General features: G+C 50.7%; 1 protein-coding gene across 1 annotated transcript in view; it reads right to left on the minus strand.

Annotated features, from left to right (window-relative positions):
• The window catches only part of LOC146869715 (complement factor B-like), a 315,575-nt gene extending 303,958 nt beyond the window's left edge, over positions 1-11,617 (minus strand). Inside the window, exon 1 of the mRNA XM_085613166.1 lies at positions 11,442-11,617. Within this exon, the coding sequence (XP_085469292.1) occupies positions 11,442-11,490 (49 nt within the window). The 5' untranslated portion in view covers positions 11,491-11,617. The remainder of the gene's footprint in view (positions 1-11,441) is intronic.
• Positions 11,618-22,658: the final 11,041 nt, after the last annotated feature.

The following is a 22,658-nucleotide window of genomic DNA, read 5'->3' on the forward strand; positions in this document are numbered from 1 at the left end:
GTGCGATTACGGGGTATGAGCAAATAATGATGAAAAGTGCAATATATAATAAAAGAAAACGAGGCCTGATGGGCACAGAAAACATGTATTGCGCAAGAGACAGAAAGTAAATAACAGCGGCATGTGATAAAAGCAAAAGGATGGGACGGTGTATAATTAAAACAAGAAGGGCTGGGCGAGAAGGGAGGGGGGAATGCCAGCAACAGAGGAGCCCGCGAAAGTGAAAGTGATCGTGATTACGATCGCTACAGAGGAAAGACACATGGCGCTGTGCACGTTCACGTGCACTGTAGCTTTAGGCCACGGCAGCACTTTGAAAAGCCCAGTTATAAAATGTCTCTTCGAGCCTTTGGCTCGCGAGACCTAAAAACAAGGGCCCAGAACTACAACTTATCCAACCTAAACTACCAGAGATGGAAGCATTTCTGTTCGAATGCTGAACCTTGTGGTCACAATGAGAAAAAAAATATCTGAGCGGTGGGCTGCAAACGGTGACACCGTACACAGGGGCAAACATATTAATCGTAAGAAACATTTTAAAATCATCGCTTGAAGCGTGGCATCCAGTGAAGAGTTTGCTGCAGAGATGCTCGCGGGGGAAAAATGCTACCGCCGGCCACAGCTTGCAGTGCATGTGCGCGAGTGGTGCGCGCGCAGCAGTAATCACGCCATATGGCGCCTCTGATCAAGCGCGTGACCGCGCACATGCACTGCAAGCTGTGGCCGGCGGTAGTATTTTTGTAAGCCCTTACTTAAAGTCTCGCCAGACCAGCACAAGCGCTGGGTCAAGCGTAACCTAATGAATGTGTCCGTCTGTGAGCAACTGGTGCTCATGTAAAGCGCTCTGATACCTTAGGGTCAAGTTGGCGCTATATGAAACTCTGGGGAAAAAAACCCAGAGCTGCTGAAATACCAAGACATAGGCAGATAGAAGAGAGAGCATGAGAAGCTACAGTTTAGCATTCAGCCTGGCTCCTATGTACCCGCTGTAAAGCTGCAGCATCAGAGTTTATTGGCATCTAACATGCCAGAACGCTAGAGCAATTCGGGGTCTGACAAGTCTCTGTGATTCCTCCCCATATACTAAAATTGTTCACTTGTTAACAGAATTGTAGCGCCTTTCTGCCTAGGCATTATGATGTAATACCGGGTTTTATCTAAAACCTTCCTGCTTTCTTTCCTGCGCATTGTTAGACCTGCCAAAACTTTCCTACATGTAAACGTTGTTTTCCTTAGAATATAGATCTGAGTGAAGGTTTATTTTGTTTAGTGCCAGTACTGCATTACACTTTATCTGAATTTCAAACCCATTGCCGGCTCTGGTAGTAAGCCTTGTGTGCTCGCCCCTACCTTGCCTAGTAGAGTCAAGTATACACTGAGAGTTTTGTTTACTCAGGTAGAGGGCAGTAGTACCAGAGGGCCTGAGACACTAACAATGAACAACAATGCAAGCTACTGGCAGTCCCCAACAACCACTGACTGACCTATGACCTGGAGAAGAGCTCCACCCCAGTTCCTCCCAGTTCAGTGCTTTACACTACATGCCCACTACCTCCCATGGGACCATCCTTCGTGGGATCCTCTAGGAGTAAGTCAGTGATTTCTTTTTCACAAACCCATATCAACTTGTGTTGAACAGTTTACCCGAGGATTCCCCCACCCCACTCCCCATTTTATCGGGGATGAAAGTGAAACCTTTTGAGCATCAATCTCCCCATCCACCTAGTTAACCTTTTTGTATTGAAAGGTCATCTAAAGATGGTGTATTTGTGTTGCTGGTATTGGACAGAAGATAAAGCAAGGCAAACAGTTGAGGCCATGTAACACTCTCGCCCGGTTTCTCTTTGTATCTGTGTACTAACTACCTCTTACATACGCCATGCTCCACTGGAGAATGCATGGGCGGTATTGCCTGCACTAGTGGTAGGTTACCTCCCTTAGTGGTACTTTCCCACCATTGACAGAGATGGTAATACTCACATTAGGTGCTGATCTGCAGTGCTTCAATAAAGCTCTTTCACAGCCTGCACTTGTAACTCAGCTCTGCTAGTGCTGTATTGTGCATTGTATGTACATAACACAGGATTTTTTACTCTCTGGTGGTCCATAGTCTTCTGCAGATTTATTTGGTACACCCCCTGTAAATTGTGTATATGTCTTTATTTAAGAGTTTTATATAGCGCTAGCCAGACCCGAAGGTATCGGAGTGCTTTACAGCATTATAAATCGTAAGAAACATTAATATAGTAGCATACACAGTGACTCTTTACGCATCGTATAATATTCTCGTACACAGCACAAAGTCACTAGTGAGATATGTTAATACAGTTTTTATGTACGTCTCAAGGCGTTTCCAGTGATCTCGTCATAGAAAGCACTGTGTCTCTTGACGAGATTTGCTCAGGGATGTGGGGTTTAATATCCTCGTACAAAGCACAGAGTCACTTGTAAGATATGTTACCACAGTTGTATGTACATAGTCTCAAGACGCTTCGAGTGATGTTGTCGTAGATAGCGCCATGTTTCCTGATGGGGTTTGATCGGGGATATGGGGGATAGAGTAGGTAGTCATGTGGTGAGGGAGGTAGAGGTATTAATGTTAAAGTGCCTGTGTACTGAAGTAGGTAGGTTTCAGTGTTTGGCTGTAGCTATCCCTTCAGGGGAGATTTGTTGAGGAGGAGGTCTTTGAGCTGCCTTTTGAATTGTAAGTAGGAGGGGTTAATCCTGATATGGACTGGGATGGAGTTCCAGATTTTGGGTGCACTTCCTGCGAAGGATCGAGGTTATAAGGAGTAGAGTGTTGATGCTACTTAGGCTTCTTGTCTGACCCGCCTTCTGGAGTTTGGAGGCCAGGTAGGCGGGTTTCCCTGTATGCATCGCTTTGTGCGCGAGGCAAGCCGTTCTGAAGTTGGCACGCATGTCGATTGGGGACATTTTAGCTCTCTGAGTGCAGTCGACATGTGTTCATATTTCTTTACTCCGGTGACCATTCTGGCTGCTGCGTTCAAGGTTGATCTGAGGGGAGCTAGGTGTGATTTTGCTGTTCCTGTGAGGGATTGCATTACCGTAGTCCAGTCTTGACAGCACCAGGAATTGCGTGGCTTGTTTGAGGGAAGAAGGGTTTTATTTTGTTGAGTAGTTTGAGGTTGAGGAAGGCGCTTTTTGCAGTGTTCTTGATGTGCTTGCTCATGTCTAATTTAGGGTCCAGAGTGATTCCCAGCGATTTTACATAATCGGCTAGGATGGGGTTATAGTTGAGCGCATCAATGGCTTTCAGCCATTCTATGAATTGGGAGTTCTTCTCCTTGTTGGATATGAGGAGGATTTCCGTCTTATGTTGGTTTAGCTTCAGGTGATTGCGTGATGACCAGTGTTGGACTTCTCTTAGAGTGTCGTTCAGTCTCTGAATGTCTTCAATGGAGGAGGTTTCCAGATACATCTGAGTATCGTCTGCATAGAGGTGGAAGGGAATGTTGTTGTTTTTTAGAATGGTGGTAAGGGGTTCCATTTAGATGTTGAAGAGTTGCGGCGAGAGTACTGACCCTCTGCTAACGGGGAGTAGGTCTGACCAGAAGGGTTAGATTTTTATTCTTTGAGTGCGGTTCTGTAGAAAGAAGGTGAACCACTGTAGGACCCCCTCTTCCACTCCAACCCTTTCTTGAAGTGCCTTAATGAGAAATGTGTGGTTAACCATGACGAAGGCTGCTGATAGGTCCAGGAGTACGAGTAGGCAGCACTGGCCTGTGTCAAGAGATTTGTGCATGTCAATTACATTTAGGACCACTGTCTCTGTGCTGCAGCCTTTTCTGAAACCGGATTGGTGAGGGTAAAGGAGGTTAGTGCTGTCCAGGTGTTGAGTGAGTTGGAGGAGAACACATCTTTCCAAGATTTTTTCTAGGAGAGGTAGGTTGGAGACGGGTCTGAAGTTGTTCAGATCGTTTGTGTCAGAGCCCGTTTTTTTGAGTAGGGGTGTGACTTGTCCGATTTTCAGACAGTCAGGCATGACTCCAGTACTTAGGGAGCTGTTTATAATCTTGGAATATGATCTTGAAATATGTAATTCTTGTAAAGCGCTCTGATGCCCTCGTGTCAAGTTTGAGCTAAATAAAACTCAGAAATAAATAGTCATGTTGAAGGACGGGCGGGGATCAAGTCCAATCGTTAGATGTAAGCTCAGTCATTGGATAGCCCTAATTCTGGCAGCGGGCTATAAACAAATATGGGGGCTTTAGAGCCCTGCCAGGACAAACGGAGATCTGAAAAGTCCTCTTCATAGCAAACATTACATCATCACTGTAGGAAGGTGGATATCTGACTATGGTTACCCCCAAATTTTTGCCTAGTGTCTAGCTGGTTTTTCGACTTAGTTGGCCTGAGATCCTGCCATTCAGGCTCTCAGGCTATCTGCTCTCTCTGTAAAATGGACTCCATGTACCCTAGGTACATACCCAATTGGTTGGATCACCCTGTCAGCCCCTGTACCAGTGTACACTAGGTACCCAGGGCATTGGTGTATCCAAGGCCTGCCAGGGGCTGAAGCATGTATTATGCCACCCCAGGCTTGGCCTAACAATCTGACACAACTGGCTGATCACTCAGCTGGGGTAAGTTGGTGTAATCACCTCTTACTTAGGTGTAGTATACCTATACCTAAACTTAAATGGGACACCTGGTAACCTATAAGTCACTCCTATGGCAGGCCTTAACAATCCTGAAGGCAGAGTGCTTGGTTCCATGTGAGATGGTGCTCTGGCATGAGCTGAGCCTGTCTGCAGTGGTCGGAACAACTTCCTTCTACTGTTTCCAGATATCGTCATACCATATACTCTTAAGTGCATTATGAACCTCGCGGTTAAATGCTATCTTTGGTTTGGCTTTATCAAAACATGTCGAGTAAGGTGTCATACGAATTGGAATACTAACCCCTCGCCAATTCTGGCGACGGGGTTAGCATTCCACCCTTCTAGAGGGACACGACATGTACAGTACCTGAAACCCGGGTAAAATCAGACATAGCCTCAGCTCCACAAAATGGATGCTGCCACCACAGACACAAGTCTGCCCTCCTGCTGCTGGGAGTCCTTCCAGCTTGGGAGGTGTGGACAAAGGGTTTCCTGCCAGGGGAGGTGCGTGCACCACCCCAGACAGGATTTTGTGTATTGGTCAGGTAGGGCTTGAAAGAAACCAGACATGCCTGTGGCTCACAAGGAGCCTCGGTGCATATGCCAGTTCAAACCGGTCCTGGGGCACACCAGTCCCGGGCCTGGGGCGAGCTGGACAAAGGATTGGGGGTGTAACCACCCTCCTTCCTGGTCCCACCCATAGGGAGGGACCTAGCAGGTAGTCCGGCCCCTAGAATCCGAATAAAGGTAGGAGCTGTGTCCTAAGACTTCAGACATCCTGGAATCAACTTGAAACTAAGAAGAAGACGGGAACTTCGACATTCTGCTGCACAGAAGACTGAAGAAAATCTCCCCTGTGGTCAGGGAGTGACCACCTTGCTAACGCAAGCACCATCCAGCGAATCAACGTCTGCTTTGCCGCCGCCTCCCGCCGGAGCCCGAGCCCAGAGACTGACAAGACCTGGACCTCCAGACCTCTCACCGCCCGATCCACAGTCCCTGCAAAGAGGAGACCCGTGGAGGCACCGAGACACGTGGAGCCAGCCATCTTGGAACGACTACGACAAGCTGACAAGTGCAACAACCGAGGCTCCCTCCAAGTTGTGCTTTGGGTCCTGAGAAGCCCAACCCTCGAGCAGCATCTGCACCAAAGGTGAGCCCTCCAGCATCTCCACGATCTGCGTGGGGCCCTTCTGCATTTTGCCACTCGACGCGCCTAACCGGTTGCTGGCCCGCTGGCTAGTGGCCATCTTGGCGACGAAATCTACGACAAACACCGCTGGTCTGGTTGCTCCAGACTGGCCCTTGCTCCCCTCCAAAGGAGCAGTTCCTCTGACCTTGCTGGTCAGAACCATCAGCTTAAACTCCTTGCCTACAACAATTGCTTTTGCCAAGGCTTGTTTGCTTCGATCAAGTCGCCGACACCGCCGACAGCGAGAGCCTGCGTGGGACAGCTCGTGACTCGACTCCTGGACGTCGTCGACCTTCAGGGACCACGTGGCTGCAGAGTCAAGCTACACCTTCCTTCCTGTTTGCACCCGACATCGCCTGGTACCCACCTGGTGCCATGCTGGTCACTGGCTAGTGACTGTGAACACTGTCCCCTCTGCTTACAGGTCTTCAACATCTCCGATCCACTCTTGGGTCCACTGCATCTCTCCCGGACCGACCGCCTGCAGCATCTTTGTCTTCAAGCTCAACGGAACAGATAGAAGAAACCCGACGCACTTTGAGGCCTATGCACCCGCTTCCTGTGGGTGAGGTAAAGCTGGTACTCCGGTGCCCAAGTGTAGTATTACATCTCTAGTGCCTGTGTTCCAAATCTTAAGTTCCTAGTCAACCCGGAAGATCTCCTTTGCAGTAACTTTGTACTTTTTACGCACCCATTGAAACCTATGGGAGCACGCGTGTGACTACTTGCTCTGCACACGCCACCCGTGGACCTCCTGGTCACTAACTGACGTTAGCTCCTTGTAGGCCCAGCGATTCTAGAGGCCCTAGGCCTTTTCCCTTTTCTGTTCGTGGTACTTATACCACTATTTTAGTATATGGTTCGAGTGGCCACCAGGGCCTATCCATATAAAGTGCAACTTCTGTGTATTCTGTGATAATCTTGTTTGACGATTTGTGCTCCTGTGCTCATAAAGAGACTAGGGGTTACTTTGAGAAATAAATACATATATATTTTGAATATATATCTGTGTGGTGTCCTTTCATTGGTATAAAAGGGGGTTACTATTGGTAAAACAGCTTGCTTAACACGCATCACGAGTTTAGCCTCAAAGACTGCTTAGCCTACGCTACCACTAGGGCAGCTAGTCCGAAAAGGTTGACTTACAACCACACCATAAGGGTTGCTTGGCATGGTACAAGGTGATCACTTTAACTAGTGAGCATCATATACCAGGCCAACTTCTCACATTCACTAATATCGATCCATGCACACTGGACTGGCAAGTGCGCATGTGGTTCACTTGAAGTATGTCAAACCACCGTTTATTTTTCCAGATGGCAGCTTCCAGATGTCGGACACTGCGAGTTACCGGCGAGTGCCGTTGGGGTTCCACCTTGTCTTGTGTCATCTTCAACCTCTATACAGAACCCCTTGGAGGGACATGCATTGAGGAGAAATCAAAATCCTACAATGCTCCCAGGAAACTCAAATCTGTCAGAAGGTTTCAGCTGCTACTCACAATAATCGAATGAAGACCTGCCTTGCCTCAATATGAAGCTGAATGCCAAGCTCCCATCCAACAAGAAACATGACCATAACTGAATACCATGTATATGTAAGGCGCAACGGCGTGCTCTGATCAAGACTGTCTTCCCATATGAAGCTAGATGGACTTGCACACTAGCTCACCGTCAACGCCCAATCACTTGAAATTAAGACAGCATGGTCCTTGCGTGCACTCCAGACAGTCAACGAAGAACTAAATCCAAACCTTCTCAAGAATGGCCTTGCTTCTCCACTGATGCTGCTAAAATGTGTCCTGCGTGCCGCCACCTGCCATGAACTGAGCAAACAAGATCCCACCACACTTTGTAGAACTTGAATGGACTACACCGGAAGACCCCCCATTGATCATATCAGGTATATCCGTTCTAAACCTTCAAGAACCAGTCACCAAAGACCTAGGCGAAAAGTGAAGCATTTAGACCGACAACTGGAACACAGTAAGCAATAAATGTTGCCAAAGCCAATAGGTCTGTCATTGGCTGTCAGCCTTTTAACTTTGTCAATGCTTGTTTTATTTATTTTGTTATGGATTTAAACAATTGTTGTTGGATAAGCTGGTGGGCACACACCATTATAAAAAAATCATTAGCAAATACCAAAATCAGTTTTTGGTCTCAAAAAAGCACACACTGCCATAGTAGTCCCTGGCGCTGAAGGGAACTACTTTATGTGTGAATGTGGGCTTTGTGAAACAACATCATGCTGTCACTCACAGTGAAGTAAGCCAAAGTGTGAAGCGAGCTGCCCCGTGCTGTATACTGTAGAGGGCAGGGGGAAATGTGAATGACACAACAATAGACCAATGGTTGGAGAGAGGTGATTGAAAGACAATATAGGTACGTATATTACATATATAAGTTTAGCAGAATCTAAAGCTGACAGACTTAGAAAGCAGAAAAACAGAAATCAAGCTCCCTATACACCTAGGATCTGGAGGAGTATTCCACCTCACACCACCCATGCCCTTGTCATACACACAGGCTAACACACCCGGTCTCTCTCTCACACACACAAACTGTGTCTAATATGTCGAGCACAGCGACTCAGGTCTCAGCGAGACACTCGTGAAAAGGACAGAGCACCCTCTCTCCCCCCAGTGCAAGGCAGGAGGCTCGGATTTATGGGAGGAGTAGAAGAACCTGTCTCCCCGTCAGTTGTCCCAAATCCAAGAGCTTAATGGACGAGGCGATGTGCCTTAAAACTTGCAAATTTAAGAGAAAGTCCCATGTAGTCAGGTGTGGGAAAGAAATGTCCGTCGCTCTAGACCCCAGAATGTCCCTGTCCTCGCCACAGACCATAAGCTGGAGTTTTGAGAGCAGTTGTAGTGTAGAAGGGGTGCTGGAGGCCTCGAAGCGCTAGGCTCAGCCAGAGATCCTGCCTCCCAGCATTGAAGGGCGTGAAAGACAGATGAGGGCCAGACACGTGGTCCTGGTCTGCTGAGCATTAGCCTTGTCATGGGGGCACTGTGAAGTGTATGGGCAAGCAGCATGCCCCTCTTGCGACAGTGCTGTTCCTTTACCAGAAAACAGGCTTCAAACTAGTTAATAGATACTAATGACGTCACTGGTGCTGTTTGATCCCTGACCCCTTTGAAATGGATGTGGTTGCACAAGAAGAGCCTGAAAGATTTCAATCTGCCAGTCAGTGTCCCTGAAAAAAACAAACATTATAGGTTGATCACAGGATGTGTGTGTGTGTAGGACCAGCCTGCCTGATCCCAAGAACGCCAGCCACGGCGCCCTGCACTCTCAGCTCATTGTTCAGCCTCTCCCCTATGCCCGCATCTTCGAGTGCAGCCCCCACCCCACACAAGCACAGAACATCTCTTCTACAGTAACTATGCAGCATAACATAAGCTGCACAGAATGTGCCACAGCGACCTTCCTGGGTGACCAGCTAAGGAAGGCAACGAGGAGTGTGAGGTACACAGTAATACCTAAGAGGTAAAACACGGGGAGACACCACCCCTACCACACCCCACCAAAGTAAAATCATAATGCTAACATTACATCTCCACTGGCTGAGGAGCGGTTAGGTTAATTTCTAGGCTAGGGTTAGGGTGAGGTGTGCTGGGATGTGGGCCAGTGGTTATGGTGGGATGTGGGCCATTGGTTATGGTGGGATGTGGGCTAGTGGTTATGGTGGGATGTGGGCCAGTGGTTATGGTGGGATGTGGGCCAGTGGTTATGGTGGGATGTGGGCCAGTGGTTATGGTGGGATGTGGGCCAGTGGTTATGGTGGGAGGTGGGCTAGTGGTTATGGTGGGATGTGGGCCAGTGGTTATGGTGGGATGTGGGCTAGTGGTTATGGTGGGAGGTGGGCTAGTGGTTATGGTGGGATGTGGGCTAGTGGTTATGGTGGGAGGTGGGCTAGTGGTTATGGTGGGATGTGGGCTAGTGGTTATGGTGGGAGGTGGGCTAGTGGTTATGGTGGGATATGGGCCAGTGGTTATGGTGGGATGTGGGCCAGTGGTTATGGTGGGATGTGGGCCAGTGGTTGTGGTGGGATGTGGGCCAGTGGTTATGGTGGGAGGTGGGCTAGTGGTTATGGTAGGTTGTGGTTTAGTGCTTATGGTGGGAGGTGGGCTATTGGTTCTGGTGGGATGTGGTTTAGTGGTTGTGGTGGGATGTGGTTTAGTGTTTATGGTGAAGTATGCTGCATTGATGGTAAGACGTGTTCTGGTGGTTAAATTGAGATGTGGCATGGTTTAGGGGGGGCTGTGGTCTGTTGTCGATAGTGTTTTGTGAACTTGTAACTAAGGTGAGCTGTGATGTAGTGGCCAAAGCCCAGTGGTTGAGGTGAGATGTGGTTTTGTGGTTAAGCTGTGCTGTGCTCTTGTGGCTAAGATGAAGTGTGGTTTAGTTATGGTGAGATGTGATGTACTGATGATAAGATGTGATCTGGCGGTTAAGCTGAGATGTGAGATATAGTTCAGCGGTAAAGGCTAGATGTGCTTTAGTGTTCCATGCTTGTAGGTAAGGCGCACTTTTATCTGGTGATTAATGTCAGGCGTGGTCAAGTGGTTGAGGTGATGGGTGCTGTAGTGATGTTCAGATAAGTTTTACTGGTTAAAGCATAGTTGGTCTATGCTTAAGGTATGATGTCATCGTAATTGCATTTATATAGCTCTTACTACCCCTGACGAGGTGTTAAAGCGCTTTTCAGCGAGTAACGCGCTACTCCAGAACTCAAAAGGATTAATGGTGGATTAGTAAAGGGAAATACGAGTGTAGTATTAGTGTAGGAAGGTACAAGTTAATTTGAGCGGAGGACATGTGAGTCTGTAAGTTCAGAAGTGTTACAGAGGTGAGAGGGAGATGTGGCCTCCTTTCGCTGGCGTCGCGCACACTGTAGCCAGCCCTGACCATGTGCAGTGAGTGACCTAGAGCATTCTGGGTGTTTTCTTTTATTGACAGAATTTGCCTTACACACCTGATAGCAGTCATTCATAACACAAAAGCACAACAGTGGCTGTCATGGCGGGGCAACTAGGCCATTTTAGGGGATCAGGGCGGGATGTTGTCTAGTGACTGAATTGTTGTCAGCAGAATCAAAACGCTTTCGAATTCCAATCTCAGCTTCCTGACTTTTCAGTACATCTCATGTTGTGAGGGGCTTAGACTGTGGGTACACGAGGGTACAGGCTGTTATAGCAGACCCTAAAGATTCCCATGTTTGTTGCCATTCGGGCACAGGTACCTGGGCACACACAATACTCTCAAAATCTTAGCACCCAAAGTGAAGGTTCCAAAATCAGGTTAGAAGACTCTGAGCACACGATCCTTTAAAAGGGAGCCCCGAGGTATCAAAATAGAGACCCCGGTTTAGAAAGACGAGGTCACAGGGAGCGGGGTAGAATAAGGCTGCTCTGAGCAAAGCAGAACTACAAAGATTTACCAACCTAGACGACAAATTAAAAGTCTTGATTCTGCGATTACATAAATTAACATACCAGTGTGCTGATAAAGACGCCTAGAGGCGGTGCGATACTCACTGTGCGCTGCATTAGGATCTCATCACCTTGGTTTAGGAAGACGCTTTGCCTTTGAGTCGGAGGCATGGTATTTTGGTAAACTTACTGCTTAGGATGAAGAGCACAGCCAGCGCCGCCCCCACGAGCGTCTTCATCTTTCGGTGTCTTCTGTGTGCCGGGCTTCAGTGCGCCGTCCCTCTTCGGGGTCTCCGGCTCTCGTCTCACCGCTGTCTCCCTCTTTATTTGCCTCTGTTGCGCTCTGCCCCTCCTGCCCTCGTCTGCGTCCCTCGCTCGACGCGGCTTGGAGTTAAAGATCCCGTGGAGGGGGCAGGGAGAGGGCTGGAGAGGGGGGGGGGGGGGGGGGGAGAGAGGAGGGCACGTATTTGCCTAACCCTTTCCCGAAGGTCGGAGTTTCCCAACCCCTTCAGTGTAAACACCTCTTCATCGCTGCTGATAAACCGGCTCACTTTTGGGAAATCTGCGGCTTGGAGCTGGGCCAAAACAAACCCAAGCCACGATCAACACTCCGGGCAAACGTGCGGACACCGCCGGCGAAGGGGGGCTTCTAGTGAGCAGGCACCCCTACCCTTCAAATAAATAGGGTCATGTAGAGGGGTCTCGTGCCCCACTAGGACTCCAATGAACGGGTTTACGTGGGCCTTAAAGTACCCCCTGAAATAATAAGAACCCTTCAGTTAATAGGGTCACACTGTACGGTGATGCTTTACACAAAGGGGCCCTCCAGTGAATGGTGTAATATAGGATCTCATACACCCACTCATATGTGCTGAAGTGCCCCTTTATTCTGTGTGGCCACAGGGCTCTGACACCTCACTCGGAGACCTTCAAAAGTGCCCGCTAGTCAATGTGGCCACAGGGGGGCTAGGACCTCACTCGTACCTGTAAAGGGTTCCTCCAGTCATTGGGGCCACAAGTGGTCTAGCACCCCACTCATACCTGTAAAGGGTTCCTCCAGTCATTGGGGCCACAGGTGGTTTAGCACACCACTCGGACCTGTAAAGGCTTCCTCGAGTCATTGGGGCTACAGGTGGTCTAGCACCCCACTCGTACCTGAAAAGAGTTCCTCCAGTCATTTGGGCCACAGATGGTCTAGCACCCCACTCGTACCTGTAAAGGGTTCCTCCAGTCATTGGGGCCACAGGGGGTCTAGCACCCAACGTATACCTGTAAAGGGTTCCTCCAGTCATTGGGGCCACAAGTGGTCTAGCACCCCACTCGTACCTGTAAAGGGTTCCTCCAGTCTTTGGGGTCACAAGTGGTCTAGCACCCCACTCCTACCTGTAAAGGGTTCCTCCAGTCATTGGGGCCACAAGTGGTCTATCACCCCACTTGTACCTGTAAAGGGTTCCTCCAGTCATTGGGGCAACAGGTGGTCTTGCACCCCACTCATACTTGTAAAGGATTCATCAAGTCTTTGGGGCCACAAGTGGTCTAGCACCTCACTCGTAGCTGTAAAGGGTTCCTCTAGTCATTGGTGCGAAAAGTGGTCTAGCACCTCACTTGTACCTGTAAAGGGTTCCTCTAGTCATTGGGGCCACAAGAGGTCTAGCACCTCACTCATATTTGGAAAGTGTTCCACCAGTCATTGGGGCCACAGGTGATCTACAACCCACTCGTACCTGTTAAAGGTTCCTCCAGTCATTGGGGCCACAGGTCGTCTAGCACACCACTCATACGTGTAAAGAGTTCCTCCAGTCATTGGGGCCACAGGTCGTCTAGCACACCACTCATACCTTTAAATTGATCCTCCAGTCATTGGGGCCACAAGAGGTCTACAACCTCATTCATACCTGTAAAGGGTTCCTCAAGTCATTGGGGCCACGTGTGGGCTAGCACCCCACGCGTACCTGTAAAGGGTTCCTCAAGTCATTGGGGCCACGTGTGGTCTAGCACCCCACTCGTACCTGTAAAAGGTTCCTCCAGACATTGGGGCCACAGGTGGTCTAGCACACCTCTCATACCTGTAAAGGGTTCCTCCATTCATTGGGGCCACAGGTGGTCTAGCACCCCACTCATACCTGTAAAGGGATCCTACAGTCTTTGGGGCCACAGGCGGTACAGCACCCCATTCATACTTTCAAAGGGTTCCTCCAGACTGTGGGGCCACAGGTGACCTAGCACCCCACTCGTACCTGTGAGGGGTTCCTCTAGACATTAGGGCCACAGGTGGTGTACAACCCCACTTGTACCTGTAAAAGGTTCCTCCAGTCATTGGGGTCACAGGTGGTCTAGCACACCACTAATACCTGAAAAGGGTTCCTCCAGGCATTGGGGCCATAGGTGGTCTAGCACAGCACTCATTCCTGTAAAGGGATCCTCCAGTCATTGGGGCCACAGGTGGTGTAGCACCCCACTCATACATTTAAAGGATTCATCCAGTCAATGGGGCTAAAGAAAGTCTAGCACCCCACTCGTACCTATAAAGAGTTCCTCCAGTCATTGGGCCCACAAGTGGTCTACAACCTCACTCGTACCTGTAAAGGGTTTCTCAAGTCATTGGAGCCACAGGTGGTCTAGCTCCCCACGTGTACCTGTAAAGGGTTCTTCCAGTCATTGGTGCCACAGGTAGTCTAGCACCACACTTGTACCTATAAAGGGTTCCTCCAGTCATTGGGCCCACAGGTGGTCCAGCACTCCACTTGTACCTGTAAAAGGTTCCTCCAGTCATTGGGGCCACAGGTGGTCTAGCACCCCACTCATACCTGTAAAAAGTTCCTCCAGTCATTGGGGCCACAGGTGACCTAGCATCCCACTGATACGTGTGAAGGTTTCCTCCAATCATTCGGCCCATAGGTGGCCTAGCACCCTACTCATACCTGTAAAGTGTTCCTCCAATCATTGGGGCCACAGGTGGCCTAGCACCCCACTCATATGTATAAAGGGTTGCTCCAGTCATTGGGTCCACACGTGGTCTAGCACCCTACTCGTACCTGGAAGGGTTCCTCTAGTCATTGGGGACACAGGTGGTCTACAACCTCAATCGTACTTGTAAGGTTTTCCTCCAGTCATTGGGGCCACAGGGGGTCTAGCACCATACTTGTACCTATAAAGGGTTCCTCAAGTCATTGGGGCCACAGGTGGTCTAGCACCCCAGTCGTACCAGTAAAGGGTTCATCAAGTCATTGGGGCCACAGGTGGTCAAGCACCCCATTTATACCTGTAAAGGCATCCTCCAGTCATTAGGGACACAGGTGGTCTAGCACCCCACTCGTACCTGTAAAGTGTTCCTCCAGTCATTGGGGCCACAGGTGGTCTAGCAACCCACTCATACCTGTAAAGGGTTCCTCTAGTCATTAGGGCCACAGGTGGTCTAGCACCGCACTTATACCTATAAAGGGTTCCTCCAGTCATTGGGGCCACAGGTGGTCTACAACCCCACTCGTACCTGAAAAGGGTTCCTCCAGTCATTGGGGCCACAGGTGGTCTAGCACCCCACTCATACCTGAAAAGGGTTCCTTCAGTCATTGGGGCCAAAGGTGGTTTAGCATCCCACTCGTACATGTAAAGGCTTCCTCCAGTCATTAGGGCCACCAGTGGTCTAGCACCCCACTCGTACCTGTAAAGGGTTCTAGCAGTCATTGGGGACAAAGGTGGTCTCACACCCCACTCGTACCTGTATAGGGTTCCTCCAGTCATTGGGGCCACAGTGGGTCTAGCACCCCACTCGTACCTGTAAAGGGTTCCTCCAGTCATTGGGGCCACAGGTGGTCTAGCACCCCACTCGCACCTGTAAAGTGTTCCTCCAGTCATTAGGGCCACAGTGGGTCAAGCACCCCACTCGTACCTGTAAAGGGTTCCTCCAGTCATTGGGGCCACAGGTGGTCCACAACATCACTTGTACCTGATAAGGGTTCCTCCAGTCATTGGCGCCACAGGTGGTCTAGCAAACCACTTGTACCTGTAAAGGGTTCCTCCAGTCACTGGGGACACAGGTGGTCTAGCACCCCATTCATACCTGTAAATGTTTCCTCCAGTCGTTGGGGCCACAGGGGATCTAGCACCCCACTCGTACCTGTAAAGGGTTCCTCCAGTCATAAAGGGCCACAGGTGGTCTACAACATCTATCGTACCTGTTAAGGGTCCTCCAGTCATTGGGGCCACAGGTGCTGTAGCACCCCACTCGTACCTGTAAAGGATTCCTCAAGTCATTGGGGACACAGGTGGTCTAGCACCCCACATACCTGTAAAGGGTTCCTCCAGTCGTTGGGGCCAAAGGGGATCTAGCACCCCACTCGTACCTGTAAAGGGTTCCTTCAGTTATTGTGGCCACAGGGTGTCTAGGACCCCACTCGTACCTGTAAAGGCATCCTCCCTCCAGTCATTAGGGACACAGGTGCTCTAGCACCCCACTCGTACATGTAAAAGGTTCCTCCAGTCATTGGGGCCACAGGGGATCTAGCACCCCACTGCTACCTGTAAAGGGTTCCTCCAGTCATTGGGGCCACTGGTGGTCTAGCACCCCACTCGTACCTGTAACAAGTTCCTCCAGTCATTGGGGCCAAAGGTGGCCTAGCACCCCACTGATACATGTAAAGGTTTCCTCCAGTCATTGGGACCATAGGTGGCCTAGCACCCTACTCTTACATGTAAAGTGTTCCTCCAGTCATTGGGGCCACAGGTGGTCTAGCACCCCACTCGTACCTGAAACGGTTCCTCTAGTCATTGGGGACACAGGAGGTGTACAACCTCACTCGTTCCTGTAAAGGGTTCCTCCAGTGAATGGGGCAACAGGGGATCGAACACCACACTTGTACCTATAAAGGGTTCCTCAAGTCATTGGAGCCACAATTGGTCTAGCACCGCACTCGTACCTGTAAAGGGTTCCTCCAGTCATTGGGGCCACAGGTGGCCTAGCACCCCACTGATAAGTCTAAAGGTTTCCTCCAGTCATTGGGACCCTAGGTGGCCTATCACCCTACTCCTACCTGTAAAGGGTTCCTCCAGTCATTGGAGCCACAAGTGGTTTAGCACCCCACTCATACCTGATAAGGGTTCCTCCAGTCATCGGGGCCACAGGTGGTGTAGCACCACACTCGTACCTGTAAAGATTTCCTCCAGTCATTGGGGACACAGGTGGTCAAGCACCCCATTCATACCTGTAAAGGGTTCCTCCAGTCGTTGGGGCCACAGGGGATCTAGCACCCCACTCGTACCTTAAAGGGTTCCTTCAGTTATTGAGGCCACAGGGTGTCTAGGACCCCACTCGTACCTATAAAGGATTCCTCCAATCATTGGAGCCACAATTGGTCTAGCACCGCACTCGTACCTGTAAAGGGTTCCTCCAGTCATTGCGGTCACAGGTGGTCTAGCACCCCACTCGTACCTGTAACAAATTCCTTTAGTCATTGGGGCCACAGGTGGCCTAGCACCCCACTGATACGTCTAAAGGTTTCCTCCAGTCATTGGGACCCTAGGTGGTCTATCACCCTACTCCTAGCTGTAAAGGGTTCCTCCAGTCATTGGGGCCACAGGTGGACTAGCACCCCACTCATACGTGTAAAGGGTTCCTCCAGTCCTTGGGGACACAGGTGGTCTAGCACCCCACTCGTACCCGTAAAGGGTTTCTCCAGTAATTTGGGCCTCAGAAGGACTAGCACCGCCCTTGTACCTATGACGGGTTCCTCTAGTAATTGGGGCCATAGGTGGTCTAGCACCACATTCGTACCTGAAAGGGTTCCTCTAGTCGTTGGAGACACAGGAGGTCTACAACCTCACTCGTACCTGTAAAGGGTTCCTCCAGTGAATGGGGCCACAGGGGGTCTAGCACCACACTTGTACCTATAAAGGGTTCCTCAAGTCATTGAAGCCACAATTGATCTACCACCCCACTCGTAACTGTAAAGGGTTTCACCTGTCATTGGAGCCACCAGTGGTTTAGTACCCCACTCATACCTGTAAAGGGTAACTTCAGTCATTGGGGTCACTGGTGGTCTACAACCCCACTCATACCTGTACAAAGATTCCTCCAGTCATTGGGACCACAGGTGGTGTAGCACCCTACTCGTACCTGTAAAGATTTCCTCCAGTCTTTGGGGACACAGGTGGTCAAGCACCCCATTCATACCTGTAAACGGTTCCTCCAGTCGTTGGGGCCACAGGGGATCTAGCACCCCACTCGTACCTTAAAGGGTTCCTTCAGTCATTGAGGCCACAGGGTGTCTAGGACCCCACTCGTACCTGTAAAGGGTTCCTCCAGTCATTGGGGCCACAAGGGGTCTAGCACCCCACTGCTACCTGTAAAGGGTTCCTCCAGTCATTGGGGCCACAGGTGGTCTAGCACCCCACTCGTACCTGTAACAAGTTCCTTCAGTCATTGTTGCCACAGGTGACCTAGCACCCCACTGATACGTGTAAAGGTTTCCTCCAGTCATTGGGACCATAGGTGGCCAAGCACCCTACTCGTACCTGTAAAGTGTTCCTCCATTCATTGGGGCCACAGGTGACCTAGCACCCCACACATACATGTAAAGTCTTCCTCCAGTCATTGAGGCCACACGTGGTCTAGCACCCCACTCGTACCTGTAGGGTTCCTCTAGTCATTGGGGAAACAGGTGGTTTACCACCTCACTCGTTCCTGTAAAGGGTTCCTCCAATGAATGGGGCCACAGGGGGTCTAGTACCACACTTGTACCTATAAAGGGTTCCTCAAGTTATTGGAGCCACAATTGGTCTAGCACCCCACTCGTACCTGTAAAGGGTTCCTCCAGTCCTTTGGGCCACAGAAGGTCTAGAACTGCCCTAGTGCCTATAAAGGGTTGCTCCAGTAATTAAGGCCATAGGTGGTCTACAACCTCATTCGTACCTGTAAAGGGTTCCTCCAGTCATTGGGCCCACAGGTGGCCTAGCACCCCACTCATACGTGTAAAGTCTTCCTCCAGTCATTGAGGCCACACGTGGTCTAGCACCCCACTCGTACCTGAAAGGGTTCCTCTAGTCGTTGGACACACAGGAGGTCTATAACCTCACTCATACCTGTAAAGGCTTCCTCCAGTTAATGGGGCCACAGGGGATCTAGCACCACACTTGTACCTATAAAGGGTTCCTCAAATCATTGGAGCCACAATTGGTCTAGCACCCCACTCGTACCTGTAAAGGGTTCCACCTGTCATTGGAGCCACAAGTGGTCTAGCACCCCACTCGAAACTGTAAAGGGTAACTCAAGTCATTGGGGCCACAGGTGGTCAACAACCCCACTCATACCTGTACAAAGATTCCTCCAGTCATTGGGGCCACAGGTGATCTAGCACCCCACTCGTACCTGTAAAGGGTTCCTCCAGTCATTTGGCCACAAGTGGTCTAGCACCCCACTCGTACCTGTAAAGGGTTCCTCCAGTAATTGGGGCTATAGGTGGCCTAGCACCCCACTCATACGTGTAAAGTGTTCCACCTGTCATTGGAGCCACAAGTGGTCTAGCACCCCACTCGAAACTGTAAAGGGTAACTCCAGTCACTGGGGCCACACGTGGTCTAGCACCCCACTCGTACCTGAAAGGTTTCCTCCAGTAATTGGGGCCATAGGTGGTCTAGCACCCCACTCGTACCTGTAAAGGGTTCCACCTGTCATTGGAGCCACAAGGGGTCTAGCACCCCACTCGTACCTGTAAAGGGTTTCACCTTTCATTGGAGCCACAAGTGGTCTAGCACCCCACTCGTACCTGTAAAGGGTAACTCCAGTCATTGGGGCCACAGGTGGTCTACAACCCCACTCATACCTGTGCAAAGATTCCTCCTGTCATTGGGGCCACAGGTGATCTAGCACCCCACTTGTACCTGTAAAGGGTTCCTCCAGGCATTGGGGTCACAGGTGGTCTAGCACCCCACTCGTACCTGTAATAAATTCCTTTAGTTATTGGGGCCGCAGGTGGCCTAGCACCCCACTGATAGGTGTAAAGGTTTCCTCCAGTCATTGGCGCCCTAGGTGGCCTATCATCCTACTCCCACCTGTAAAGGGTTCCTCCAGTCATTGGGGCCACAGGTGTACTAGCACCCCACTTGTACATGTAAAGGATTCCTCCAGTCATTGGGGCCACAGGTGGTGTAGCACCCCACTTGTACCTGTAAGGGGTTCCTTCAGTCATTGGGGCCACAAGTGGTCTTCAACCCCACTCGTACCTGTAAAAGTTTCCTCCAGTCATTAGGGCCACCAGTGGTCTAGCACCCCACTTGTACCTGTAAAGGGTTCTAGCAGTCATTGGGGACAAAGGTGGTCTCACACCCCACTCGTACCTGTATAGGGTTCCTACAGTCATTGGGGCCACCGTGGGTCTAGCACCCCACTCGTACCAGTAAAGGGTTCCTCCAGTCATAGGGGCCACAGGTGGTCTAGCACCCCACTCGCACCTGTAAAGTGTTCCTCCAGTCATTAGGGCCACAGTGGGTCAAGCACCCCACTCGTACCTGTAAAGGGTTCCTCCAGTCATTGGGGCCACAGGTGGTCTACAACATCACTTGTACCTGATAAGGCTTCCTCCAGTCATTGGCGCCACAGGTGGTCTAGCACCCCACTTGTACCTGTAAAGGGTTCCTCCAGTCACTGGGGACACAGGTGGTCTAGCACCTCATTCATACCTGTAAATGTTTCCTCCAGTCGTTGGGGCCACAGGGGATCTAGCACCCCACTCGTACCTGTAAAGGGTTCCTCCAGTCATAAAGGGCCACAGGTGTTCTACAACATCTATCGTACCTGTTAAGGGTCCTCCAGTCATTGGGGCCACAGGTGCTGTAGCACCCCACTCGTACCTGAAAAGGATTCCTCAAGTCATTGGGGACACAGGTGGTCTAGCACCCCACATACCTGTAAAGGGTTCCTCCAGTCGTTGGGGCCAAAGGGGATCTAGCACCCCACTCGTACCTGTAAAGGGTTCCTCCAGTAATTGGGGCCATAGGTGGCCTAGCACCCCACTCATACGTGTAAAGTGTTCCACCTGTCATTGGAGCCACAAGTGGTCTAGCACCCCACTCAAAACTGTAAAGGGTAACTCCAGTCACTGGGGCCACACGTGGTCTAGCACCCCACTCGTACCTGAAAGGTTTCCTCCAGTAATTGGGGCCATAGGTGGTCTAGCACCCCACTCGTACCTGTAAAGGGTTCCACCTGTCATTGGAGCCACAAGGGGTCTAGCACCCCACTCGTACCTGTAAAGGGTTTCACCTTTCATTGGAGCCACAAGTGGTCTAGCACCCCACTCGTACCTGTAAAGGGTAACTCCAGTCATTGGGGCCACAGGTGGTCTACAACCCCACTCATACCTGTGCAAAGATTCCTCCTGTCATTGGGGCCACAGGTGATCTAGCACCCCACTTGTACCTGTAAAGGGTTCCTCCAGGCATTGGGGTCACAGGTGGTCTAGCACCCCACTCGTACCTGTAATAAATTCCTTTAGTTATTGGGGCCGCAGGTGGCCTAGCACCCCACTGATAGGTGTAAAGGTTTCCTCCAGTCATTGGCGCCCTAGGTGGCCTATCATCCTACTCCCACCTGTAAAGGGTTCCTCCAGTCATTGGGGCCACAGGTGTACTAGCACCCCACTTGTACATGTAAAGGATTCCTCCAGTCATTGGGGCCACAGGTGGTGTAGCACCCCACTTGTACCTGTAAGGGGTTCCTCCAGTCATTGGGGCCACAAGTGGTCTTCAACCCCACTCGTACCTGTAAATGTTTCCTCCAGTCATTAGGGCCACCAGTGGTCTAGCACCCCACTTGTACCTGTAAAGGGTTCTAGCAGTCATTGGGGACAAAGGTGGTCTCACACCCCACTCGTACCTGTATAGGGTTCCTACAGTCATTGGGGCCACCGTGGGTCTAGCACCCCACTCGTACCAGTAAAGGGTTCCTCCAGTCATAGGGGCCACAGGTGGTCTAGCACCCCACTCGCACCTGTAAAGTGTTCCTCCAGTCATTAGGGCCACAGTGGGTCAAGCACCCCACTCGTACCTGTAAAGGGTTCCTCCAGTCATTGGGGCCACAGGTGGTCTACAACATCACTTGTACCTGATAAGGCTTCCTCCAGTCATTGGCGCCACAGGTGGTCTAGCACCCCACTTGTACCTGTAAAGGGTTCCTCCAGTCACTGGGGACACAGGTGGTCTAGCACCTCATTCATACCTGTAAATGTTTCCTCCAGTCGTTGGGGCCACAGGGGATCTAGCACCCCACTCGTACCTGTAAAGGGTTCCTCCAGTCATAAAGGGCCACAGGTGTTCTACAACATCTATCGTACCTGTTAAGGGTCCTCCAGTCATTGGGGCCACAGGTGCTGTAGCACCCCACTCGTACCTGAAAAGGATTCCTCAAGTCATTGGGGACACAGGTGGTCTAGCACCCCACATACCTGTAAAGGGTTCCTCCAGTCGTTGGGGCCAAAGGGGATCTAGCACCCCACTCGTACCTGTAAAGGGTTCCTTCAGTCATTGTGGCCACAGGGTGTCTAGGACCCCACTCATACCTGTAAAGGCATCCTCCCTCCAGTCATTAGGGACACAGGTGCTCTAGCACCCCACTCGTACATGTAAAGGGTTCCTCCAGTCATTGGGGCCACAGGGGGTCTAGCACCCCACTGCTACCTATAAAGGGTTCCTCCAGTCATTGGGGCCACTGGTGGTCTAGCACCCCACTCGTACCTGTAACAAGTTCCTCCAGTCATTGGGGCCAAAGGTGGCCTAGCACCCCACTGATACATGTAAAGGTTTCCTCCAGTCATTGGGACCATAGGTGGCCTAGCACCCTACTCGTACATGTAAAGTGTTCCTCCAGTCATTGGGGCCACAGGTGGTCTAGCACCCCACTCGTACCTGAAACGGTTCCTCTAGTCATTGGGGACACAGGAGGTGTACAACCTCACTCGTTCCTGTAAAGGGTTCCTCCAGTGAATGGGGCAACAGGGGATCGAACAGCACACTTGTACCTATAAAGGGTTCCTCAAGTCATTGGAGCCACAATTCGTCTAGCACCGCACTCATACCTGTAAAGGGTTCCTCCAGTCATTGGGGCCACAGGTGGCCTAGCACCCCACTGATAAGTCTAAAGGTTTCCTCCAGTCATTGGGACCCTAGGTGGCCTATCACCCTACTCCTACCTGTAAAGGGTTCCTCCAGTCATTGGAGCCACAAGTGGTTTAGCACCCCACTCATACCTGATAAGGGTTCCTCCAGTCATCGGGGCCACAGGTGGTGTAGCACCACACTCGTACCTGTAAAGATTTCCTCCAGTCATTGGGGACACAGGTGGTCAAGCACCCATTCATACCTGTAAAGGGTTCCTCCAGTCGTTTGGGCCACAGGGGATCTAGCACCCCACTCGTAC

The sequence above is a fragment of the Triturus cristatus genome, chromosome 1_1 (assembly GCF_964204655.1).
Source record: "Triturus cristatus chromosome 1_1, aTriCri1.1, whole genome shotgun sequence".
Lineage (NCBI taxonomy): Eukaryota > Metazoa > Chordata > Amphibia > Caudata > Salamandridae > Triturus > Triturus cristatus.